Below are 25,468 nucleotides of genomic sequence, written 5' to 3' on the forward strand. Positions count from 1 at the left end.
GAAAATTACCAGAAGTTCGAAAGAAGGGGCTGTGGAATCTTGTCCTGGTAGCTCCCTGCTGCCTGCTAAACACGGCTGTGCAGTGCCTGTTGCTGTACTAGTAAAACAGGGGGTTTTCTGTTATTTCCTTCCCCCTAAAAGACTTCAAATCCCATTTTCCCCAATCATATGGAGGAGATGGGGAAACAAAGGAACAAAACCAGGTAAGCTCTGGATAAAGGAGATACTGTTTTTGTCCTTAGTATCAGAAGGGCTTTGTAATATCTGCTGTTGATCCATAGGCTTCCTAGATGGTGTTTGTTCAAGACACTATGTGTTCCTAGCAAATTTGACCCACGTGATCAAGATTGGGCATTTTGGTTTACATTGTCACCCCTATAATGCTTATTCTTCCTCATTAAATGCATGTGCTTTTCTCTGAAATTCTCTATGTTGGTGTGAAGAAGAGAACAGTTACAGAACAGTAACTGATAGATTTAGTAAATGGAACTCTGTTTTACTGTCTGGAGGCTAGTTTACCGGCATCAAAATAGCCTTCCTCCCTGCTGTGTTTTCCCACCAGTTCTCAGGCATAAGACATCCGTATCTCTTATTTAAGTGTTCTCAAGGAGCCTGCATACACAGTCAAGAGACTTCCCAAGTGTGTTTCTCTGGGGGACAGCATTTCTGCTATTTTTAGCATGATTTCTTTGGGGCTTCCATTTCCTTTGTGTGAGAAATCTCACTAACTGGTAAGAGGTTGAGTCTCGAAGTTACATGGGAAGCTTTCACTCCACTACCAAGAAACCTGTAAGCCCTGTCTAGGCATTTTCACCAAAGACTGAGCTCCCCTGAGCAGCTGAAGAGACATCATGGTGTAGCCTGGCATAGAATTACTACATCTTGGAAACAGTTGGTGTAGGGGCACTGTCTGTGTACTGTTTATTTTCACTGTGTCTGGGGTCTTCATTTGTGTCAACTGGTAAACTCCGTCTGGCCATAATGCTCGGTGGTTTATTGCCTCTCTACTGAACTACAATCCAGAGGGTGTGATGGGAGAAATTTGAACACCTGCTGCAGGGAGAAAGAAAAAATGCATTAGCTTGTGAATCGTCTACTTAAATGAGGAGGAGAGACTTTGCAGTTCGTGGAATTCATGGAGCGTAGAGAGATGCTGAATTCTATAGGGGACATGGCGGTAAGGCTGGGTGACAGTCCAGAAATAGCAGTAGGGATGTTGAATTAGTTAGCATGGGAAGTGTTCAGATGTAGACACGGTGATTGCGAGTGTGCTAGAGTTAGTGGCCTGTACATCTGGCCTGCTCTTCAGCTGCCTTTTTGGGAGGGCACAGGTCTCCTGAAGGCCCTGTGCTGTATCTACCAGCCCTGTGTGGATGTCTAGTGCCTTAGAACTAACTGAACCCTCTGTATGGGGAGCCCCATGCAAGAGGTGCTTTCTTCAACTCCCTGAAAGTGACTTGTGAACATGTATGGGGTCAGCTTTTAGGATATGGGGTGCCCTATGTGTTGAGGGATCTTTTGTATCTTGCGTTTTTCTTGAAAGCGTCCGATGATCTGCTTGTGAGCTGCCTTTTCACAGAAATGGGGCTTGCTGAGTCAGTGCCCAGGACCTGCAGGTGTCTGGTTGAAGCCAGGCTCCATGGGCAGAAGCCTGGTGAGGCCTGGGAAGGTATGTGCAAGGCAGATTCAGCAGTTGGATCTGTAGAGGGTGGGAAATCTAGCTGCAGTGGTAGTTAACACTGAGTGAGAGAACTCTGGTGAGAGAACACAGAGAAGAAGAATAGCATAACCTCTGCCCTCCCCTGGTTTAAGCTTTTGATAGTGTAAGCACTCTTACTGGAAATAAACAGATGCTTCCCCCCCCAGCCCCTAGATTGAGGGGGTATTAGATGGGAGCAGTGATACTGGGGAAGAGCTGGGATTTGGATCCTCGCTGCCTACCACATGCATTCATGTGATGATGTGGGAGGCAGGTCTGGGTCCAGCTGTGTGAGCGTGAGGGCTCCCCAGGGTGTTCTCAGCATTCCTTCCAGCTCTGGCCCCAGCTCTGCAGAAGCTGGGAACGCTCATGAATTTTCCTCCGTTTGTGCTCAGCAGAGCACTTCCTGTGGCATTCAGGCATGCTTCAACAGCTTCCTCTGCTGCATTCTTCCCTGGGGAGCATCTGAAATGCTCTTTTTGTGTGTAAGGGACTTCTTAAAACTGCTTTGTTCTTGCATGGCTTGGGAAAGATTGTGTTGTTGTTTTTAGCTGACGGGCTATAACTTCTCCTACTGTCTTGGTTGATCTTGCTTAATGTTTCCATTCCAAAGTCTGAGTCAGAAGATGGTTGTGAAATCTTTCTGCTACATCGGTGTCTATAGATGTGAGATGTATTCCATGTTGACCAGAGTACTGGAAGGAATTTTTATGTTCTAGGAAATTATGAACTTAAAGAATAAATAAATCTTTCCTTTTAACAATTATTTTTCTTTTGGAATAATCTGGGCCTCCCACCTCATCCTGTTTCTCAGAATATAATAGAATTGGGCTATTATAATGACATTATAAAATGTAAAGTTAGCATTTCATTCTGGTAAGTCTTCTGTCTCTCATAGTGAAGACAAGGTGGTTCTGCACCTCTTGAAACCAAATTTGAAATGTTGTCCTGCTGAATTGACAATTTAGACAGAAAGGAGCAGGCAATTTAAATGTCACCGAAATGTACTAAAACTGTCTTTGCAGGTAAATGCTTAAAAAAAAACAACAACCAAAACCCAACCCAACCAACCAAAACATCCAAGCAACCAAAAAAACCAAACAACAAAACCAAAAATCAAAACAACAACAAAACCCAAACAAAAACACCGCACACCCCAAAACCCCAACTAACTACACCATCTCTTTTATGAAGCTAGGTAGTTGAAACAGGAGTTGAAATTATTGTCTGATATGCGGGAATGCTGGAGCTGAGCAGGAATTTTCTCATGCATGTTTGATAGAAGATGGCTGTGAGCAGGAGCAGTAGGACTTAGGAAGGAGAAGGCAAAACTGAAGAGGGACTACTTGATGCAGTAAATGCTGACTGGAAAGTGCACAGGACAAATAGCAATGAAAATGTTTTCATGTTGTTTTGGTGGTGTTCTGGTATTTGGGGAAACAAGGTTTTGTAACAGTATCTGCAAATCAACTGAGTTGTCTTGAAGAACCTGGTCTGCAACAGTCTCTTCTTTTCAATAAGGCAGTGTCCTAGACCCCAAGGTCTGTCTGGTAAGAAATGGTAAAAGTATAATTCAGGCTTGGCCTGTCAAAGTCAAGAGCCATGCAGGTAAAATGCTATTGTTGAGTTGTGATTCTGGGTACTTTATGCAACCAAAACTCATTTTCACACTGTTGTTATCCTGCTAACTGTATGTTGCCTTGAGAAATACTCTTGCTTGTTTAGCGAGAACTGCTCTGAAATGATTGATGATGCTGTATGGATAAGATGTAGCTGAAAGAAGCCACTTGAGAGAGCTGAGTAAATGAATACCTCAAAACGATAAATGAAACTTAATGAAATGCCATGAATAACATAAAAATACCAGCTGGCACAAAAGGAACCTTGTCGAGTTAAAACCAGGTGGTGACACTGCAAGATGGTAATGCAGCATATGTGTCCCTAGCCATGTGTTTGTCCTGTTTATGACGATAGAGATTGAAGTAAATTCCTGGCCAGAGAGACCTGTGTGGAAGAACTGCTGAACTGTGAAATCCTGCATCTGGGCTGGCTTTCTCCTATAGAAAAAGACGACACAAATATTAATGCAGTCAAATGAATCTGTAAATCTTTGAAATTAATCACATTGGTGACAAGGGCCCTTAAACCATCACATTGGGCTCTCCAGACTACCTGAAACTCTATATTCACAAAGGCAGGCAGAAAAGCTCAGGTGAGGTAGCGGTGGAGCATGTCTCTGGGCCTGGGTCCCTTGTGCCTGGGCCTTAGTTCCAGCCACTAAGCTGCAGTCTCTTGCTTCAAAATTTCATCCCCTGATGTAGGGATCCGTAGGCTCTGAGTCAGTGATGGGATGTGTTTTGGCTGGCTTTGTGGCAGTAGGTAGGAGCTGGAGTTGTGTGTCTCCAAGGCTCTTGAGCATCTGTCAGGCCAGCTGTGCTCCAAACACACCAGGAAAGGAGCAAAAGCAACCCCATAATAAAGCATTCTGAGAGTGTTTGCTTTCTTAAAGATTTAACTTGGTATTTTAATTGTTACAGAACAAAGAATCTGTCTAGGTTACCAGGGAATACAAATAAGAAGCAAAGGATATGTATAGTCCTGTATTTCTTGTTGCTCAGAAGCAGAGAAGCGTAGAGAGGCAGGACTGAAGATTAGCAGTCCTTGAGGAGATCTGGTCTCTTTCCTGAAGATTTTGTTTTGAAAATAGCTGTGCTGTGGGAGGTTGGGTTGTATGTTTTATAATCTCTTTTTATGTCAAATGGAAAGAATGGTATTTCATCTCTTCTTATGTTGTTGTCACACATCTAAGGCTACAAATGGGTCCCGTCTTGGCCGTTGCTACCTCTAACCTTTTTTTGTTACGTGCTTTTTCAGCTGGATTTTTTGACTTGCCTGTGCTTTGATTCCAATGGCTATAGTGAAAGCGTCAAAGGGCAAGTAGTATTTCGAAGGGTGAAAACTCCTTCTACGCATCTTTTCTGTGCACTTTTCTTGCCAGGTGTGAAAGGAGCTTGTTTTTCAAATGGTTTCCCAATCCTGGCTTGTTTCAGTGTGACTTTGTTTATCCTGTGGGTGTGTGGGATGAGGGGCTAGAAAGACAGAATGGAAAATTTCATGTTTGCTGCTAGGTATGCTTTTGATAATTTGCTAATACCTCTTGTTAGGCCATTTGCTAATTCGTATCCATTGAGTTGCTTAGAGCTTTTGGTAGGTACTGGGAAAATGGAGATATAAAAACAAGCACTTTGAAGCTATTACATTTGTATAACAGGACAGTCTTCTCAAAGGAGCTGGCTGAAAGTCTGAATTATTTTATACACTGCATTTGTAAGGATTATACTAAGTTGCCATTTACTTCCCATGTGCCATTTGATCTCCAGCAGAATCTGAGTGGGTGGAATGTGTGGGACTCTGCCTGTTCTGCCAGAACTGATGGTGTCTTCTGTGACTGGTAAATCAAAGTAGCAGCAGCATCCCGCCAGACCTTGATGCCTCTTCTAGTCACGCTCCAGTCACGAAGCAAGCTTACTGATAGCTTCACTGGGTTACCTCCCTTCTTTCCAAAAAAACCTTTCTGGTTACTTGCATTGCCAGTAAATAGAGAAGACCACATACTGAGTAGCTGTTAAGTTTTAGTGCAGGTTATACAAGGTCTGACACCACCTTCTCTACTGTCACCTTGCTAGCTCTTAAATTGCCCAACACTGTTAAAGTTTAGAAAGGTGTATCATAGCTAGCTCTTCTCAGTAGAAGAAACTTCTTACTTTGCTTTGACGCTTACTTCTTCAGCTTCACGCTGTGTGTCCTACAGCTTTTGAATTATTAGAGTCTGGATTGAGTCTGTATCAGCTAATCAGTTCAAGAAGATGTAGCCGGTTGAACTTGCAGCATAACTGCAGCAGCTCTAAGACTTTGGTCTGTGGAAGAGCTAGGTTTGCCATGTGGAGTACTTCTGTTGCTCTAGTCTGAGGTGCCTCACATTTTGAATGGAATGACTTGAGGAGTGTTCAAGTGGGGCTATTTTTGTTTTCTGCCAGACTCTGTAGAGAAGTTGCTTGCGATGCTGAGCCTCCTGTAAAGCCAGCAGAAAAGATGACTTAATATTTACAGCTAACCTAACCACATTTAGAGTGAAAATATGAAGTGTGCTTAAGAGAGGCTTTCCGTTGAGACAGGGTTAATAACTCTTTACAGTTCTGCCCAGTCAGTGGTGAATGATTTGAGTGCTTGTTCTGACAAGTCCCATGACAGAGATGAGTCATTCTTAAAGGATAAACAAATCTGCCCAGATATTAGATCCTGATATGTTCAATGGTCCTGAACAGAGCCAAAGGTCAGAAGAGAAATGTCATGGCAGGATGAAAAAGTGTTCTCCGGTGTGTGCTGATACATCAGACTGCGGTTTCAGGATTGCTGTCCTTACCCACCTTTGCCTAGCAGAGCTGTCCATAGAGGTACTGCAGAGGGAAGCTTCAGTAACCTAGGGCTTTGAGCTTCCCAGTTCGGTTTCCACACAGATGAAAGTGGAACAACGCTTAGCACAAAGCAATCTCCTGTGTGCGTGCCATTACTAGATCAGCCTTGGCCAAACTTCCAAATTAGTACTTTTTGGATAGGCTGAGTCAGAGGCAACAGCTGCTGCTGCTGCTGAAAGGATGAAAAATGAATCAGCTGCAAAAGGCTCATTAGTGAACGAAGGAGGCCTACCAGAGTAGAGTTTTAAAGTGCCTTGGATAATGTAGGAATCTTTCCGTGCACATGTAAGAAGATAGAGCTCCTTTCTAAACTCTCAAATTCTTACGTCAGATATTCTCATGTTCCCTTGGAGTTTAGGACTGATTCTTTAGCAGATTCATGACTGTGCAAGTCTCAGAATAAACCATAGCAGAAGGTAGGCAGGAGCTGGCCTCTTGGCTAAGGGGGAGCCGAGTGTTGTGTAGGTTGTTGATGACTGCCTGAGTTCCACCTCCCAGTGGAAGGACAGCAATGGACTCCTACTGCTGTCAGTGTTACCAGCCAGGTGACTTGTCATCCAGAGCTTGAGTGGGCATACTGGAGCCTACAACAGGGACATATTTTGGGAAACTGCCATAGCAAGAACTTCTAAGGCCTTATTGGAGAAAGGAACTGAATTACTATACTAGGCTGAAGTTTAGGGATTGTAAATGTTTTGTAGTCATATGGAAATCCACAATCAAGTGAAGCCTTCTGAGGCACTGCTAATTGTCACTTGCTGGTAGAGATGAGTTTTGCTCTGCAGTATCCTGGTGACATGTTTCCCCTATGTCCTCACCTCATGTCAATAGAGGGCCTGCATTTATTTCAGTCAGGACTTACAGACCAGTTAGCCCAAATCAGTCATCACTGTCCTATGAAAACCTGGTGTCCAAAATCAGCATGAATGTCTGATAGTTACGCTTTTTCCTATCATGTCTCATTGTTTTTGCTGAAGAGCCAGATGGTTTTCCTTAGACCAGAGCCCATAGCGCGTGTCAGGCTTTTTACCTACAAAGACAGCCTTGGGGTGTTACTACATCCAAAATGAAAACTACCTCGAACAGCCAAGGAAACAGCAGGTAAATGTGCAGATTACCTCTGAACTAAGACCAATTTTTAGTTTTGTAGGTTTCTGGAAAGAGATGAGCATGGACAAGACGAGAATCAAAGCTGTGTGAAGAGTGAAGTTGAAGTTTAAAATTAGCACCAGTAATTGAGGACAGTGGATGTTAGTTCAAATGCCATGCTAATACCTTTCCAACTAACCTGCCTCTACACAGTAGGTGCTGTAAGTTCCTGCACAGCTGCCTGTTCCTTTTTTGAAAGAACATGCTTGTTGCAATTTAAAGTAAGATTTAGAATTGAATGAGCTGCCAGTGAGAGAAAGAGAGGCCCCTGATGAGTGTTTGCTGTCTCTGCCCAGTGCAGCAAACACTTTTGGACTCCTTACATTTCTTAATAATCAGAATTTCAAACTAAAACACATATGCAACTTTCTTAGGGGGACCCTCTTAATCAAATTTTTGAAGGGAGAGGGAGGTCACAAAACTAGCTGGGTGCTACTTACGACAGTGGATTTGGGTTTCAAAAGCAGAATCTGGGACCCTGCAGATTATACAGTGTTGTTACAGCACTTGCTTAATTTTCTTCTCTGAACACGTGGAAGTAATTATGGGGTGGTTGGAAGAAGGCACAGGGAGGCCGGAAGCAGACTTGAAAAACAAAAGCAAATGGAACATGTGCCACTTGGAAAGCTGCGCTGTGCCCAAGGGGAAGAGCAGGCTTCTGTATTAAACTGGCCATTCTAGTGCCACTGTACCGCTGGCTCCAACTGCAGCCCAGGTGTAAATTGTTTATACTGTCTTGGCAGTATGGGATGCTGTAAAGTACTGATCAGCTGGTCTTCATCGTTACTGGACCTGAGCAAGCTGCATGAGCTTCCACATACATCACCAACAGCAATTTCATTTATTTATTTGTGTGTGTGTGCGCGCGCAACAATAAGATTACTTTATCAGAAGATCTTAAAAGCACTTCTGCAGCTGTTCCTGGTTTGTTTCCTCCTCCTTGTTAATGTTTCCGGCATTAATTTGTCAATCCTTGCTTTGTTTAAAAGCACCAGGTTTTTGTCTTATGATTTTGTGTTATCCTGATGTCCAGAACGCCCGGTGCGGATGAGAGCCCTGCTGCAGCCGGCCCTGTGCAAACATAACGCAGAGCCAAGTCTGAAAAACTTGGCAGTGTTAGTCTTAGAGCCTGTCAGGCTGAATCATTCAGGAATGTATCTGGGGGGAGTGCATTACAGGTGGGCCTATTACGGGGAAAATAATACAGTTGTCATAGTGAGTAGCACTCTTCTAGGGAGGCAAATCTGCTGCTAGAGTGCAGTTGTGTTTTTGTTGCTGCTTTCCATCACAGAAATCTTCCTTTCCCACACGTGGTTCTTTCGTTAGCCCTGGATTTTGTGTCTCGGTTTTCCCTGCCTAGCTTACAGTAAAGTCTGTGCTCCTGTTCTGGAGGGGGAAAGGAACTTGAAAGGCATAAAACTTATTTTTCTGCTAAAATTTCAGTGAGAGATGGAGTTGTCTAACTGAAGCAAAGCTTTCTAAGGGACAGAGAAAAGTACATTTTATATTAAGTCAGTTTGTAGCACTCTAGAAGCACTAGTGTCAGCTTCATATAGCCTAAACATTTTGGCTCTCATAGAATGTAAATAGAATTTGCATTTTAGAGCAAGCTTTGATGCTAATGTTTTGGGTTTTTTTAGGAGAGAGATAAGCCACAGGGGAAAAAAAAAATCATATTTCTAATAGAAAGACAAGACCCATAATTAATGTTATACTAGCAGCCTTCCTCCATGGTTGGCTAATCACAGCTGAGTGTTAATAACCATAGAGTTTTTTTAAATACTGTTGTAACATGTTAATTAAGATAATTTGGCTCCATGTGTCTCTTGAGTTACCAGATGGTGACTGCATTGGTGGAAGGCAGCAATTAGAGTCTTTTCTTTCTTCCTTTTTCTTCCCCTGCCCTAAAAAAAAAAAAAAGGCAGCTTTGGTGTGGATGGGATGGCTGTGTGAGGGGTGCCTGTTACTGTACACAGTGTAAGTGCTTCTGCCTAATTATATAAATGCACAGCTATATGATTATATATACAAATCTCTGCTTTGGTTTCTTCTCATTTACCCGCATTATGACATAAAGAAAAATAAGCCTCCTCTTCAGACTGCGTCCTTGCTAGGGAAACTGTAATTTCCACGTAAAGACTTCAGTCCTGCTCAGTTTGCTCTTCTGTCATTGACTTCAGAGTAAGCAGCATCTGGAGCCAGTAAAGACAGAGAGCTTATTTTTCAGCAGACTTTGGCCTCTGCTTAATACACAGAGCCCAAAAGAGGGTTATGTTTTGCAGTGTGTTTTTAGGAAGGCTTAAAATATTTTAGGGGCAGGGTCGGCGAGAAGTGTGTGTGCTCACAATGGGGGCCTTTTATTGACTTCTGCCTCCTGTAAGTAAAATATAAAGAGGTCCTTTAGCCTCAGCTGTTGTGACTGGGCCCCGGCAGCAGCTGCCGTCTCTGGTTTGTCCCTCTGGGAAATGACCCATCTGCTCATGTGCTAGAGAAAGCCAGAAGTGCTGAAAAGGAGAAGGTTCAAAGTCTGTTCTCCTGGTTCCAGTCCCCATCTCCACCCGAGAAATTACAGACCAGTGGAAAACTTGGGCATCTGGTAATCTGTCTTCTATGGTGTGAATGCCGTCTCTGGCTAGAAACACACAGAGTTCTCAACTGTTTCCAGCTGGCAGAGGACAGCTTCAGTCTGGGTCCCTTTTCAGATATTGTATCTGTAGCTACTGTATTTGTTACAGTTAAAACAAAGAGGTTAGCACACTTGTGGGCAATAAAAAAAAAAAAAAAAAAAAAAAAAAAAAAAAAAAAAAAAAAAAAAACAACAACTGACTAACACTTCAATCTACCTGAAAGGGCAGCAGAGCATCCTTCACCTTCACTGGGAAGGACCCACCTGTCCTCTAGCGGAAAGGCTTTCTAATGCCTGCAGGAGACATTTGTGTTGGAATTTAGTTATATGGGCTAAGAAACGTCCCCCCTAAAGTCCCCAAGATGCTGGATGTCAGGAGAGGACAGAATCTCAAATATGATTCCCAAAGCAGGTCATTTGCTGTGCTCCTTGGAGCCAGCCTGCCAAGAGAAACCCTGACCTAAAGCGTGTGCCTCTGTGTTCAGCACAGATCTGCTGTTACAAGCAGTGACGCTTATCCATGGAATACTTGGTGAGCCATTTCCTAGCCTAATATTGGTATTAATCCAAATGCTTGGACTGGGGAGGACATTGCAGGAGCAGAGGGTGCATAGTGGGAAACTTCTGTGCTGAAAGCTTTTGAGTGCATCCAGGCAAACATCACTGGTTGGAAACCTGAAGGTATTTAGCATTCAGAAGTGGAGCTGGTGCGCTGACTAGCTGGAGCATGTGGGTAGAGATGATTGCTTTTATATCTACCACTTGTGTATCTATGATACATCACATCTATCACTAAAGGGCATCCCCTTGTCATTGCTTTCTCAACAGGAAGGAAGGTGTGGGTGCGTAAGAGGCAGTACTGTTGATCAGGGCCTATCTAGGTGCTTTTTCTCTGCAGACCAGCTGCCTGGGAAGTGGTTTTTGCTTTGGTAAAAGGTGGTGTTTAGTTGACGTAGCTAGTCTAAAAAGGGTATGACATGATACAGACTTGCTTCTTAGTAAAACCAAACTGCTGCTGAGGGAGGGGCTTCCAAAAGTGGTTTCTGCTGTTTATAGGCTGGTTTGTGTGCAAGAGGGAAGAGAGGAAAAACAAGGACGTTGCCTGTCTTGATTTCACACAGAAAGCAAAGCTGGCTCATCTTCTCCCCACTTCCACATCATCCCCCTCTCTGCAGAAGACTCCTGGAGCCAAACACCAGTCCTGCCTCAGGCAGAATGAGATGTTATGTGTGACTGAAGGTCCTGGTTTGAGAAAAAATCCTGACCAAAAGAGGACCTTGTGGATTTTTTTTTTTTTAGTTCTGCAGTCATGGGTGTCATTGTGGTTGTGTTGGTCTTCCCCTGCTTCCCCAGAGAGCGATGCAGCAGGAGGCTTGGATTAGAGCGGCCTGATGGGTATCTGTATACTCTTTGAATCCAATAGGTGTGTATATTTTTTTTACTTTTTTAATCCTCAAGGCAGCAAACCACCTTTAGCCTGGACTCTTCAGGGCACAGAGGGTGAAGTTCTCATGAGAAAAGCAGCTGACTTAGTGAATTTCCTGTCTGCTCCTTGGGAAGGATTTATAAAATAAGTGCTTGCTGATGAAAACAGCATGCATGCCGGTTGTATGCATGCCTTTAGTTATGGTGCCACTTTTCTAGTTTTTTTTTCTCTCAGTAGGGATATTGTGGGGTTTGAGTTCATCATATGCTACATAAGGATCTGTCCTACCCTAGCAAATGTGGGAGGGTTTGAGACAATCACTTCTCTAAGAGGAAAAGAAAAGTTTAAAAGCCAAAAATGTTTTATTTGCAGAAAATTTGGTCAGTGTGTTCTGTTAGGTGTAAGCTGAGGCACTGTAGTCTGTCTGCAGGCAGGCTGATGTGTTGCCTTTGTTGTTGCTCAAGAAGCTGCTAAGTGAGCTTGGCAACTCCGGATGGTTACCCTATTGCTGTGGCTAAGGACAGTAGTGACACTATTATCTGGTTGGGTCACATTCGTGCTTCTCTGAGTATTGATGACAGAGGTTGGGAGCATATCCAATAAATAGAAGAGAACCAAGAAGTGGGCAAAGGGAGGGGTAAATTGTTTCCTTATTGGCTTACTAAACAACCAGGAGATTAGTGGAGAGGTCGGGTGGTGCCCTGCTGGCAAGAATTGAAACTCTGCAAAGAGAGAAAACAATGTCTCTTCTCCTATTAGCAAATACGGCCAGAGCTCTTGCTAGCAAATTCATTCAGTTGCTTCGTAAGGCGAAACAAATGTTCAGGGTCACCCCTGAGTGGGATCCATGGGCAGCACTCTGCTAGAATTGCCAGACCCTCCAGAAGCCAAAATGAGCTTTATTGCTGGTCTCTGACTTACACTTCTAGTCCTCTGTCTGTCTGTCCTCTGTCAGGCTGTCACATTTTTATTGTGAAAAAGCACTGCGTGAAAAAGTTGAAGGATTGTGTATGAATTTACAAACAAATAGCAACTGGGAAAAGAACCCCTCCTATTGCTGCAGGTCCATTCAGGGCACTAACTGGAGAGAAGCAGTGAGCGCCTGGCTCTGTTGTTTTCAGCATGGTCTGAGATGCTGAAAATGCACAGTCTCTGCAGAAGGTTTCAGACGCAGCTGGTGTTTCAGACCACCCATTTAGCTGTGGCAGGACCCAGGCTGAAGAGGGGAGTGGAGAGAGAGGATTACTCCGAAGGATACCATTGAGAGTTTGGGGCTTTTTAAAGGTCCTTGCCAGAAGTTAGTAATAGCTTTTGCTATTGTAGTGAAGAGATGCAGACGCACAAAATACCAGAGTTGAAAATCAGAAGCCTCCATAGCAGGGACAAGTAACTAGATGATTGGGATATCTTTGTGTTTATTTCGGATGCTATTCTAGATGTGCTGGTTTCTGTGGCTACTGGCAAGTCCTGGCTGAGAAAATAAAGGTGGTGGTGTTTTGGGGAACCAGAGACTTGGACAGAGAAGCGCTCCTTGCTGCTGCGGAGTGAGCTTGGAGCACAACCTGGAAGAGAGTAAATAGGCGAAGGCAGTGACTTGTGACTGGGAGGGAACCTTTCTGTGTGACAGGAGATACGAAAAGAGACAAAAAGGAAGACTTTAAAGGAAGACAGCATTTTTAAAGCTACTCCACAAAAATCCTACTGTAGGGGAGTCAAGGTAGCACAAGAAAGTTAGGATGAGGTTTCTGAGGGAACTAATCCCAGCATGAAGGAAATAATGTCCTTTAGTACTGGGACACAATTTAACTGTGTGCTTCTGTGTTCTGCTTCACAAAAATGTTTACTCACCAGGCTGGACATGCTGGCATGAGAGAGTTATGACAGGTTTAACCAGACTAGCCAGGAGAATGTTCATCTTGTTAGATCAGGAGGGTGTTTTTTTCTTGGCAGGATGTTTCTCTTCTTGAGTCTTGATAATATCAGTTGAATGGAGTAAATCTGGTAGATGAGGAAAGAGAAGAACGGAGCTTAGGATCTTCCATTTCCAGTCTTAATATCCCACAAAAGTTGAGTATGTCTGCAAGGCCAAGGAGGTGTTAACATATCCAAACAGGGCACATGTTCAGGGGATCCAGCTGAAGAGTTGTCATCTACCCAGATTGCTTCCAAAATGCTTCAGCGCTGACATAAAGCTTTGTCTGACACTGCTCTGAGGATGGTCAAAAATGCCAGAGCACTTGTGTAGTCAGTGAGGAATTTACCTGAGGCTCAGTCCAGCTTCCTTTTCTGGTTCTTGGGATTTGAGCCTGACTCATATAAACAGCAATTTTAATTTGTCAAAAACGTTCCCATCCTAGCTTTAGTGACCTTTGTGTCTTGCTGTGAACTAGAAGAAATGCTACTGGATGTTCAGTGCCAAACATCCCTTTGTTAAGCAATGTTTTACCCATCCGTCCACCCACATAAGGTGAGCAATGCAATGGTTTCTTCTCCCTCAGTCACAAACCTGCAGTTACACATGCTAGCAGATGTCTTGTTCTGTTGCTTTTTGTTTTATTGTCTTATAAAAATGCATTCAGTTAAGGAGGATTTGTTTTTCATCTGTGTGCTCAGACTAGCAAAAGAGGTGAGTGACTGAAAATACAGTTCAGGTGCTTGATGTCGAAAAAAGGGATGTAAGACCCCTGCTAGGATCCAGGAGTCTTACTAGTTGAAAAAAGAAACACACAGTGCTGAGCAGACAAGACTGTCGAAAGGTGCCTTTTGGTCACCTCTCGTGCTGTGTTGTGCCTGTGCAAGGAAGGTCAGTGCTGGGGAGCTTTCATAATTCTGTGGCAATTACCCAGTCAGATTGGAGTACGTTTTAATCTTCCATTGTATGTGTAAGGGGAGTGTATTGTACTTGATCCATGCCACCGCAGGCTCATCCTGCTTGGGCTTTGGAAATCTTCTGTTTATCTGTGAATTTCACTCTCAGAGATCAAGGCCCAACTGCGCATCTCCTGTGGTTTGTAGACCCCTCACTTTTACGTCAGCACACAAAATGCCACATAATTAATCTGTGGCATTATCTTTGACCATGGCTTACTTTTGTGTCATTTTTACATTATTTTTAGAAATACTTTGTAGCTCTGCATCAGGCTGGTGTTCAGGACTGTGGCTCAGCTTCAGCTCAGCCAAGACATAGACAATCAATTTCATCGTTTGGTGATTAGGTTAATCATTTTGGCAAACTGACATCTCTTGTCTCCAAAAGAAGCCATGTTGCAGCCTCTCACAGCTGTCTGAATTTGGTAGAAGAGAAAGCAAGTGGAGCTTGCTACTACTGGCAGAGCCATGGGAAAGGGAGCTGGTGAAGGCACAATGTGATGACACTGGTTGCAACAAAAAAGTGGTTCCTTAGTGTTGTGCTGCTTATTGTCAAGTTGCTAACAGCTATTCAGAGAACCTGAACAGTTAACCCTCTTTGAAGGAGGACAGTATTTTCTTGTGTGACTTAGACACAGAAAAATATGGTGCTTACAGATGATTTGATGGGAAACTGAGTGGAAGTGCATACTGGCTTAATATTTTTTCATTTATGTATAAAAAATTGTCTATATATTAAATACCTAGTATTTTGGAATAGCATTTGCAGCAACTCAAGTGTATAACTTTATTTCTGCCTGCCAATCTGGAAATGACAGTGTTTTTACCTCTGAACAGAGTTCAGTGATGTTCAAAATTTTGGACTTCTTGTCAGCTGTTATCGCCTTCCTGTTTTCCAGCGGTGTATGCTGGCAGATAACCAGCTCTCTCGGGAGATGTCATAAACTTCAGTACCTCTTAGAAACCGGGCCTTTGGGAGTAGAGCTCTGTCCCCTTCGTACACAGTGCTGCGATCTTCAAAACCACTGTTTCTGTGCATCCTCAAAGCTTGATGAATCAAGTTGCTGGGAGTAGCTTTGCAAGCCTAGGATTTTGGTAACCCCTTAGGAAATTGATAGCTTCTGTAACTTGGCTCTCTTTCTCTTCCCTGCCTGGCGTGAACATTTGTTTTAAGATTTCACCTAAACTCTGGGATACTTCCAAGAACATGTGTTTCAGGGAGCAGGTTGATGAAATTCCTGATGTTTCTCTGCATTTCAAATATAACCCAGTACCATGGTGAGTCTAGGCTGATGCTGTTGGGAAGGGGGACAATGGTTACAATATATGTACTTAAAGTGACCCACAAATTTAAAGGAATTTTTGTAACCTTTTGGGAAGCTTCAGTGTATCTGTTATGGGCCACACACCCTTGAAACTTGGAAAGAGTAAATCTGAGGGTCATGGTTTTGCTGTGTCCCTTGAAATCCGCCCAGCTTTAATTGGGGCTGAAATGCTGAAAAAACCATTCTCCATGGTTTAGTTCACGTGCCTCAAAAAACATCAGTGTCCCAAAGTAATATACGAGCTAGCCTGGGGCTTGGCCACACAGCAGTGTGCAGACACTGCTGAGGGCTGAGCACGAGCAGAGCACTTGGGGAACGTGAGCTGTAAGGAGAGCTGGGTCAGGCTGCTCCCAAACCCGGTACCAAACTTTAACGACCCAGCCACGCTCTGGAGTGCTAATAAACGGCTCACACAGGCAGCTATTCCCACCTGTGTGCACCCTCTAGCTACAGAGCATAGCCAGGAGCGGGCTGCTCTGGACGTGCGTTCCAGCAGCAGTTGGCACCCAGCCCTTTTCACCCCTGGGGTGTCAGTGGTTTATTCTGTCAAAAGTGGTAAATGGGCTGCTCTGCCTGGTTCTGTATTGCCATGGGTATACCAGCGCTGCACACTCGGGGCATAAGCTTTGCTGCTGTTTGAGATAAAGGGTTGTGCAGAATCAGACTGTACCTTTTCTTCTGTTAGCCCCTGTTTAAAGCACACACACAGAGGCAATTAAAGAAACCCCTTAAGGAGCACATGAAAGGTGAGGGCACTGAACACAAGTTGCTGTAGTGGAAGGCTGCATTGTCACTCCCAAGCTTTCTGGGTACCTGTGTCAGGCTGGGCCGGGCCCTGGTTTGCAGAGGTGCTGAGCTCTCGGAGATGCCAGGGAAAGGTAGTTGATCCAGCAGGGAGCAGAGGTGTTTGGCTTCCTCAGCTTTTTTCAACCACCACCAGTCCACCATTTACCCACCCAGCCCTTGCCTGGGCCACCTCCAGCAATTTTTAAAGTCATCAGCACTGTCTAGTAGCCCTCTCCAAAGCTGCAGGCCCCTGAGATGCTTGGTTCCCATGAGGCTGCCTTGCAAAGGACAGTTCAGGTGGTCTTCCAGGGAAGCTGGGGTTGCCCAGAGTTGCTCTGTCAGGTGGAGGGTGTTGATGTTCTGGCTGCCTGATCCCGATCTTTTTTATCTATTTCCCTAACACATAAACAGTGTTTTTTCTATCACAGTGAAGGTGACATTTTAAAATACTTGTGATGCTTTTGGATGCTGTGGTGACAAATGACCTAAGGAGGTGAAGGGGGGGAAAAAAAAAGGGGAGGTGACTAATTCTGCAGTCTCTTCTCTGTGTGAAGAGGACAAGTCAGGCACAACTGACTGAACACACTTATTAGCTGCTTCTCTCCCTTTGTGCCAAGTGGCCTGTGGAGGTGGGGACAAAACCAATCTGCAGTTGTGTAGCTGCGCCTTTCTTCCTGAAGCCCTTGCATGAGGAGGCCAAGTCAACGTTCTGTAGGTAACTGATGTGGTGGTATTTCTAAGCCTTCGAGAGCACTGCTGCGATGTAAATGAGTGCTTGTTTCTTGTTGGCTGGCTGATTTTTGTACGTAATTCAGAAACCTCCAGTGTAGGTGGCACTTTACAATAAAAGGGGAGTTGAACAGTGAGCTACTGCCTGGTCCAGAAGGGCTCCTGGTGTGATGGCAAAGCATGGGTATGGCTCAGGAGAAGAGGGCACAGAGGGAGTGAACTCTGTTTGCTGCAACCACTTAGCAGAGAGATGCTGTGTGTGGCTCCAAAGCAATGCCAGGTGCCTCCTGTTGCATAAAATGGTGTGGGGAAGTTGTCCCATCTGCTTCAAGTTTCAGCAGCTGCTGTGGCAACGGGAGTTTTATCCCACAGTGCTCTACTCTCTACCATTGCCTAAAGAGGCAATGTTAAACTGCTGAAAATGTTTCTGGTATTCAAACGGGTCCCCACAATTTAGCATGAAACACCCTGCTCTTGGGCTGCAGATGGAGCAGGGCATTTGTCTATGTGCCTGAGTGTGAAATGTGCCATAAGGCTGTCGCTTCAGCTGATCCTGAGTGTTGGACAAGCTTGAAGTGAAAGCAAGTTTTAGCCTCATGAGTTAAAGGATTAAAACCTTGGTTACAAAATGGGAAATTATTGCAGAAAGGAAAAATAAAGAAACACAGAAGAGGCAACAGTTAATACTCATGAGGCACGGGACAGTGGCTTCTCTGAAGCTTATTTAAGAATAAATCTCCTCAAGAACAAAGTCTTCTTGAAAGGCTGCTGCTTAGACCCCTGTTAACCTTTTCTCTCAAGACGTAAATTGAATTGCAGTTATAAAGCTGGCAGAACTCATACCAGAGAGCTTTTGGCTCCACTCAGCACTTCATCTTGGAGTTTACTGGCATTTACAAGGCACTACCTATGATGTGTTCACACATGTGATAAGGTTCAAGGGTCACTTGCACTGCAGCAACATAGCAAATTTTCCCACAGTGAAATGAATCTCTAAAATTTTCTTTTGCTTCTTAAATCTTGCCCAAAATCCTTACTTGAACTTTGGCCAACTGTTTCTCAATGTTTGCCCCATGGTAAGCGGGACACTTAAAGGCAGAACCTGGGAACACAGGCTCCAGGGGTTAAGGGCAGGCCTAGATCACCATGCTGTGATGGAACAGGGTGGGTGGGATGGTTGGTTTTCTGTGTCCTGGAGTATCTCAGGAGGAATCTTTTACATATTTTCTTTTGTGAAGTTTGGGAAGCTTATGTGGATTTAAAAGGAAAAAAAATGGATTTCTCCGTCTTTCAGCCGGGCAAATGCGCAGCGTCAGTGGCGGGCTGTTCTCCAGGGTCACCGTGACCTGACAGAGAGGAAATTCTAAGCAATACAAATATCCTGTTTTTTGTGCAGTTTCCTCGTTCGTGATCTGTTGGTTTTATATGAATGGCTATTGAAAATTCTACGAGAAAATTTCTGGTGTGTGCTATGTCTATGCCCATTGGTCAGGACGGGGGAGACGCAAGAAGGGTAAAGTGCCTTCAGCACTCTAGACTTCACATGGGTAAATGGAGGGGTTTTTAGAAATGTCCTTGTAATATAACTAATTCCTTTTTAAAAATAAGCTAGAATACTTGGTCTTACTTCAGCAAAGCTCTGTTCCCTGTACTGTTGGTGGTACCTCTCTGTAAAATAGCTAAAATCAGTGCGCCTTATGGGGCAGCTCTGTACCTTGACATTCTATCCACAATACAGTGGGGTATTTGCATTCTTCATTCATTTCAGTAGGAGGTCTCATGCTTTTTCCATATCAGGCTAATAAGAAAGCCTGGTTGTTAGGTCCCACCAGTCTCCAATGAAACAGCTGTGGGGAAAAGATAGCACCAAGGATTTTCTTGGCCTCTCTCATGTGGAATCTCTGTTGTGACAAACTTATATGTCACCATTCAAAAATATCACCAGTTTGATGCATGACAACTAGATTGTACTACTGGGGTAACAAACAGTATTTAGCAATCACAGAAGACATATCAGAGGTGAAACTGAGCGGTGTTCTCTGCCATTGTGTAACAGTCTTTCTTCTGAGTTTTGGTAGTTTCTTAATTTAGTGGGTGTTTGTAGGTGGAAATCTGCCTCTGTGCCAGATCTGTTGTGCAACAGATGTCTTCCTCTGAGATATTCTCCATGATGCTTTCTCTTTTTTACAGATTGTCCCCAGCCACCACAGCCTGAGAATGGAGGCTATAAATGCCACCCTAGCCCCTGCAACAACCCTCTGACTTCAGGCAGTGTCATAGAGTACCTGTGTGTCGAAGGCTACATGCTGAAAGGAGACTACAAATACCTGACCTGCAAGAATGGAGAGTGGAACCCAGCCATGGAAGTCAGCTGCAGGCTCAGCCCGGGTGAGTGCTCCCCAACAGTTAGAATTGCCCTTGTATTAGCTTTATTATTACCCTTAAACACTGAGTCCGTGTGATACTGAGGAAGTCCATACAGCTGCCTCTCATTGCTCCAGCAGTTTCATAACTGTCACTTACAAACACAGCTCTTGATTAGAAATGTCCCTTCTGTAACAGCCCATCAGATGCAAGTTCAGAGTTCCTCATACAAGCAGACAACCCATGGAAAGGAGTATAAACGAGGCGACTTGTTAATTAGTAGAGCTTCTAATTTTGACAGCTCTCATCCCAGAAATGGGGGAGGCCCTAACTGAAGCATTTTTCATCCTGTCTGGTTTTGCTCCTGATGGGTTTGACAGTACATCTCCCTCAGTGGTGTACCCTTTTGTCAACACGTGTATGTATGAGCATGCAGAGCCGATCTTCCTTGCAAACAGGTTAACTGACTGTTGGTCTCCTGTGGCAAAGAGCTTGATGGTACTGCTTTTCACTGTACTGGCAGGAAAGACGTTGCTGACAAATGATTTCTACTTCTCTCCAAATGGAAGTGGACAGTTTTTGTTTTGTGAGTCTCTCCCAGCTGAACTGGAATCCCTCCATCAAAGCAGGAAAGTGAAAAGGTTTGCAGGAAAATGTTCACCATACAGCTCTTAGTTTTCCTATGTCTCTTCTGGTTTTAAAAGCATGTGCACTGCACAAAGGGAGAACTGCCTCCCCTCTTAAAGTTTGGCTTGTTGATATAGTCTTACTGCTCAGTCATCCTGAGTCAACAAGATATACACTCTGGGATTAAGTCTTGTAATCCATAAAGCAAAATGTGTTCGCTTCATCAGAAGGAAACAGAAAAGCACCTTCTTCAAGCTCTTTATGGAGCTCACTGCATGTCTGTAATCTCTGGAACATTGTGTCCCGTCCCAAAGACGCTGTCTCTCAGTGTCTGCCACAGCCACTCCAATAGTCCCTTCCTATGATGTATAAGGAAGGGAACTGGGAGTTTACCTGGCAGCAACTAGATCCTGAAGAGCCTTTTCAAATTCAGCATAAACTTCCTTTCCACAGTGGTCCCCTTTCCTCTTGCTGCAGCCAGGCTGGAGAGCAAAGCTGTGCTATTTCAGGTAGTTTTCCCTGGGTCGCATTCCTGCATAGTGGCACTTGGTCTACATCAGGGCTGAAGAGAATGTTGTGATGAGCAGCAATCCCTCAGATTTCTTTAGCATCCTGAAGGATCAGTGGTCTTATCAAAAATACAGGGACTTAAAAGTCTGACCCAGTGAAAAAGCCATTACTTTCACAGCACAGGCTTTGAAACAACTGGTCAGGGTCAGAGACAGCTGAGGTTTAACTGGCGGGTCTCCTTCCCCAGGCTAAAAGGAGGAGGAGGTGGGAGACTGTAGAAAGAAAGGCAGTAGGTCTTAAAAGGTTGCTAATGGATAAGATCCTGCCTGCTCCCTATAGAGTAATGGAAATCCCTAGCAGTTATCAGATGTTTTGTGTAGCTCTGAACCTATCAGCCCCATAGCCTTTTGACAGTTTATTGAATGAGTTAGTGAGCATCTTGTTGGAATATGAGATGGTGAATGTACTGGAGTGTACCCTGGGTAGTGAGCAGTTTTACAGCATCGTGTACTGATGCTGAAAACCAAGCACCTCTATGTGCCTACCCTGTTCCCTGTCGGTGTAGTCTGTGCCCTGAGCAATGTTGAAAATGGACATCCTTACTCAACCCTATTTGCCATAGGGAAAAAATGTACCAGACATTGGTTTTTCCTGGGGAGAGGTCAAGCTACTTCTCAAAAACTTCAGAAAACAAGTTCTAAACAACTAAACCAATAGGTTTTTCCCCAACAGAAGGTGCAGAAAATGCAGACTTGCTTTCCATCTTACATGCCTTTTTTTGGACGTAGATTTCAGGCGGTACTCTTAAAAACAGTGGTCCTTCAGCTTTTTTCTTCTGTTTGCGTGCTCTTCTTACCCTCATCCTTACCTGCAGGTGTGTCCTGCATCCTCCTGCAGTTTGGGAGCTGCGCTCCCGAAGAATGTGTTGAATGTAGCTAAAAAGAATCGAGGATTTGATAGGTGGGAATGTCCTGAATGTGAAATGCCCAATAGTATTTGCAAATGGGGAAGCGAGGTTTTTCAGGTCTCTACCAAAGACATAAATCAGGGATAGAAGCAACACATATACAGACATTTATTTGCTCTAGGGAGGTGAAAGGGCTAGTGTAGCATTCTAGGCATGATATGCAGTGCTTAACAATACCAGCTCCGGGCCATTCTCTCTCCACTCCCAATTTATTTCTGTCTTGCAGGGGACCTTAAAAAGCCAAATCGGTTCCTGTACAGTCACACAGCACAGCTGAGGAAGGATGGGGAGGAGTAATGTGAACAGGGTGCCTGTATCTAACACTGAAAACTCAGCATCCTGAGGGGAACATCTGCCTTCTCTGTCTGTTCCCTGGCATATGTTTCTGTGAGAGAGAATGCGAGAGAGAAGCTGAATGCTTGCTGCATCTTAAACATACCCAGCCAGGTGACTTCCACCCCTTCCTTTGGGAGACTGCTCTATTAGCCAAGAAAAGCTGTTATTTGGAACTTTTCCTATTGTTTGGTCTAAAATATCCTGCTTATTGTACTAGACAATTATTGGCCTTGCTGATGACATCAGGACATTTTTTTAGCTTTTGCTCAGCCAGATCTTTATATAACGTGACCTTTACCACCACCTATCAGTTCCTGTGGCCTCCTTGCACTGCTCTTCTGTTTGCCTTGTGTTTTTCCAAAGGACCGTTATATGTGCACGTTTTGTTTTAGGTTCCCTTTACAGCTGATGGAGAGGTGTCAGCTTGAACTCTGAACATGTGCACCAAGTATAATTCCTGAGGGCAGGCAGTGTGGTTTGTTTTTTTTTCCTTCCCTATGGCAGTGATTTAAGAGAGTGGATCATTTTACCTTGTGTTCCTCTTGGTTTTGTAGAAAAGGACTCTCCTCCAACAATTGGAGTACCCACGCTGTCCATAGTAGCCTCCACAGCAAGCTCCGTCGCCCTGATTCTGCTCTTAGTTGTGCTGTTTGTTTTGCTGCAGCCAAAGCTGAAGTCATTCCATCATAGCAGGTAAGTGTAGCTGAGGGCTGGAGGGGCTCAGAGGCATCCTGTTTGCAGCCAGTACTTGGTTTAGGTTTTCATTTTAGAGCAACTTATCTCCTCACTTCTCTGCTCCTGCGTTGATCACCTCAGTGGCACCTCTGTCCCGTGGTCCAGTAGTGGTCTGAAATGGTTGTCTGCGATACCCAGCTGCAGTCCCTGTTCTAACATGCCATCTGATGAGTGGTTTCCTTGCTCTTTCTTCTTGGCCTTGAATGTGAAAAGTTATGATTTCTGCTACTCTGGCTATAGATCAATCTCTTGCCGCTTCCAGCTTTGGGTAGCTGCTGAAGTATGTGTCTGGGTATATGGATGTATGTACCTCCTGCAGTCTGTTTGTGAGATCCTATGGACAGAAATTCTGACAACTGCTGATTAGATACACATGCAAATCCTGAAACTGCTGATTAGATACACATGCAAATCTGCTATTGTTCCTTTCTATGGGAGGAGAACCCTCCTGGCCAGGGGTTTGTAGATGTGGGGAGGGCCTCAGCTGTAACACTGCTGCCAACTGAGGTCAACAAAGTCACTGTGGACTCTCTCTTCCAAATCAGCTACTGGTACTCCTTAAATAAGAGCAGAGACGTGGCTGTACAGCAGCAGGGAGTCTGGGAGGTGGAGCTCTGGAGTGTGCCCTTTTCTGAAGAAGTCCAAACCACTGGAAAAGAAAAAAAAAAAAAAAATCAATCTTGGACTCTGACTCATGAGCCTGGGTGAATCACACTCTGCCAATTGAAGAGCTGTCTGCCCCACCCCGCCAAAGGTTCTCTTGCCAGCAGCAAAGGTGGCAGAACGGGCAGCGGAGCTGGTGGTTGCGGAATACAGCAGTGTAACAAGCTGAAATGAGCGGTGGTCAGAGCTCTTTTTTTATCTGCAAGCTGTGACAGCAGAGGGCTCGGAGTCATGATCTTTGTCAGATTTAGCTATGGAGGCAGGTGAGGTGGGAGGCATGGTAACCTTTTCAGCGCTTGCTGCTAAATCTATCGGGCACTGTGAATTGCAGCCTCTGCTCCTGTTTATGGCAATTCATAGTAGGGATGCAAGGCTATGATTGCTTGACCTTGTTATACCACCGTTCATGTTCCTGTTTGTTCTGACCTCTCAATGGTGAGTGTTAGAGTTCTGCTGTGGGAGGTTGCTGGAGTTCTTGGTAATATGTATAAAATTGTAAATGCTCAACTTGATTTTTATTTTTCCCCCTTCCCCCGCTCTGTGTTTCCTTTTTTGAGGCGAGACCAAGGTGTGTCTGGAGATCAGGTCTCCATCATGGTGGATGGTGTCCAAGTGGCCTTGCCATCCTATGAAGAAGCGGTGTATGGCAGCACGGGGAACTGCATTCCACCCTCGGACTCCCGAGTGCAGATTGTGCTCTCGGAGGGAGCTGGGCAGAATGGAGCCAGAGAGACGCAGCAGCAGGACCAAGGGGTTCGCAATAGCCTTGAGAGAGAAGATGAAGCCCCTGGACATTCTGGACTGTGTGAAGCCAGTGGCTCTCAGCGCTCTGAAACTGTTCTTGTGCATCAGGCTGCTACCTCTTCCTGGGTAGCTGGCATGGCTAGCAGTAGACCTGTACACAAAGAGGTCCAAGATTCAGAAAGCAGTGACATACAGAGCCTTTTATCACTCACTTCCTCCGAGGAATACACAGATGGTACGTTACTTGGGCAAGGAGCACTGAAGGAGACCCTTGTAAGAGTAGGTTCTGCAGCTGACTACCTAGGATGAAAATGGCAAGGAATGCCCCTGTGTATGTCAGGCACCAGAGGAGCTTTTGAGAAGAGGTGTCCCAGTCTCTGTGGCATGTTTCACAACTTAAATGTGCAAGCAGTATTTTAATACCTTCTTCAGAAGTATGCGGTGCTCTCAGACTGGGAGCCTAGGGCAGTCTGGAAGGACTGTCGGGGTTCTGCTGCTTGCTCCTGTTTTAGCAAAGGATTTACAGAGCAACGCCAGCCTCCAGTGTCATAGTGCAAATGCAGTAAAATATCTGTGTTTGTGGAAAACAAGGTGGTGGGAGTGGGAGGATATGCTTGGAATACAAACCCTTTGTGATATTTGGGCGGCTTCATTTTTAGACTGTTTTAGTGAGCAGCTTGCTGCCACAGTGCATACAGTGCCGCAGCCTTGGCATGCGAGAAAACCTAAAAGGGATGTGCTTGAACTTAAAGTACAGGATGGAGGGGCAAGTCTGTTAAAACGGTTACTGCATCTTGCATTCTTGACTTCTGTTCTGCCCTGAAGGAGTGGCTTTACAATGCTAGAGCTGATGTGAAGCTGCAGCTTAAGATTGCTTCTGCAGAGACTGCCGTGTCTTAGGCAAGAAGCGTAACTGGCTTGTAGATAGTTCAGGGCAGAACTTCTCCTTTCCCTGCTGCCAAGCCCTAAGGCTGTTGTAATGCCATCCAGAACCCTTGCAGTAAAACCAGTTAAAGGGGATTTCTGCTAAAGGGCGGAAATGGCAACATGTCCTGAGATGAGCATTAAACCTCAAGTGCGTAAACAGCAGAAATCCAAAAGTGGAGCTTAACAAAAAATGTCCGCATTGTAGAAATCAGAGGATGTTACCTCTGCACTGTCTCATTTTTATCACTGCCTGAAACATGTATTGCCTCTAAGGCTTGTACAGTAGCAGATTGCCCCTTGCAGCAGGAGGGACCATAAAGCTGGTGCTTGTGGCTCAAAGATGAGGAAGCTGCAGCTGCTGGAGGAGGTTACGTTTCCTCAAGTTAGATAAGGGCAGGTGTGATCCTTGGATCTCCAGCCATCCCTGTCACAGTAACAAACATGGCTTGGACATTTAGAGGAACTAAAAAAATTGATGAGGTTGTGGGAAGGAAGGGAAGTTATTCTTAAGG

At 44.6% G+C, this 25,468-nt stretch overlaps 1 protein-coding gene across 3 annotated transcripts in view; it reads left to right on the forward strand.

Annotated features, from left to right (window-relative positions):
• Positions 1–25,468, forward strand: part of SUSD6 (sushi domain containing 6) — an 87,706-nt gene that overhangs the window by 55,537 nt on the left and 6,701 nt on the right. For all 3 annotated transcript variants that reach the window (XM_054197955.1, XM_054197957.1, XM_054197956.1), the window contains 3 exons: positions 19,274–19,471; positions 22,442–22,580; positions 23,843–24,264. In XM_054197955.1, the coding sequence (XP_054053930.1) occupies positions 19,274–19,471; positions 22,442–22,580; positions 23,843–24,264 (759 nt within the window). The remainder of the gene's footprint in view (positions 1–19,273; positions 19,472–22,441; positions 22,581–23,842; positions 24,265–25,468) is intronic.

The sequence above is a fragment of the Rissa tridactyla genome, chromosome 4 (assembly GCF_028500815.1).
Source record: "Rissa tridactyla isolate bRisTri1 chromosome 4, bRisTri1.patW.cur.20221130, whole genome shotgun sequence".
In the NCBI taxonomy this organism is placed as follows: Eukaryota; Metazoa; Chordata; class Aves; order Charadriiformes; family Laridae; genus Rissa; species Rissa tridactyla.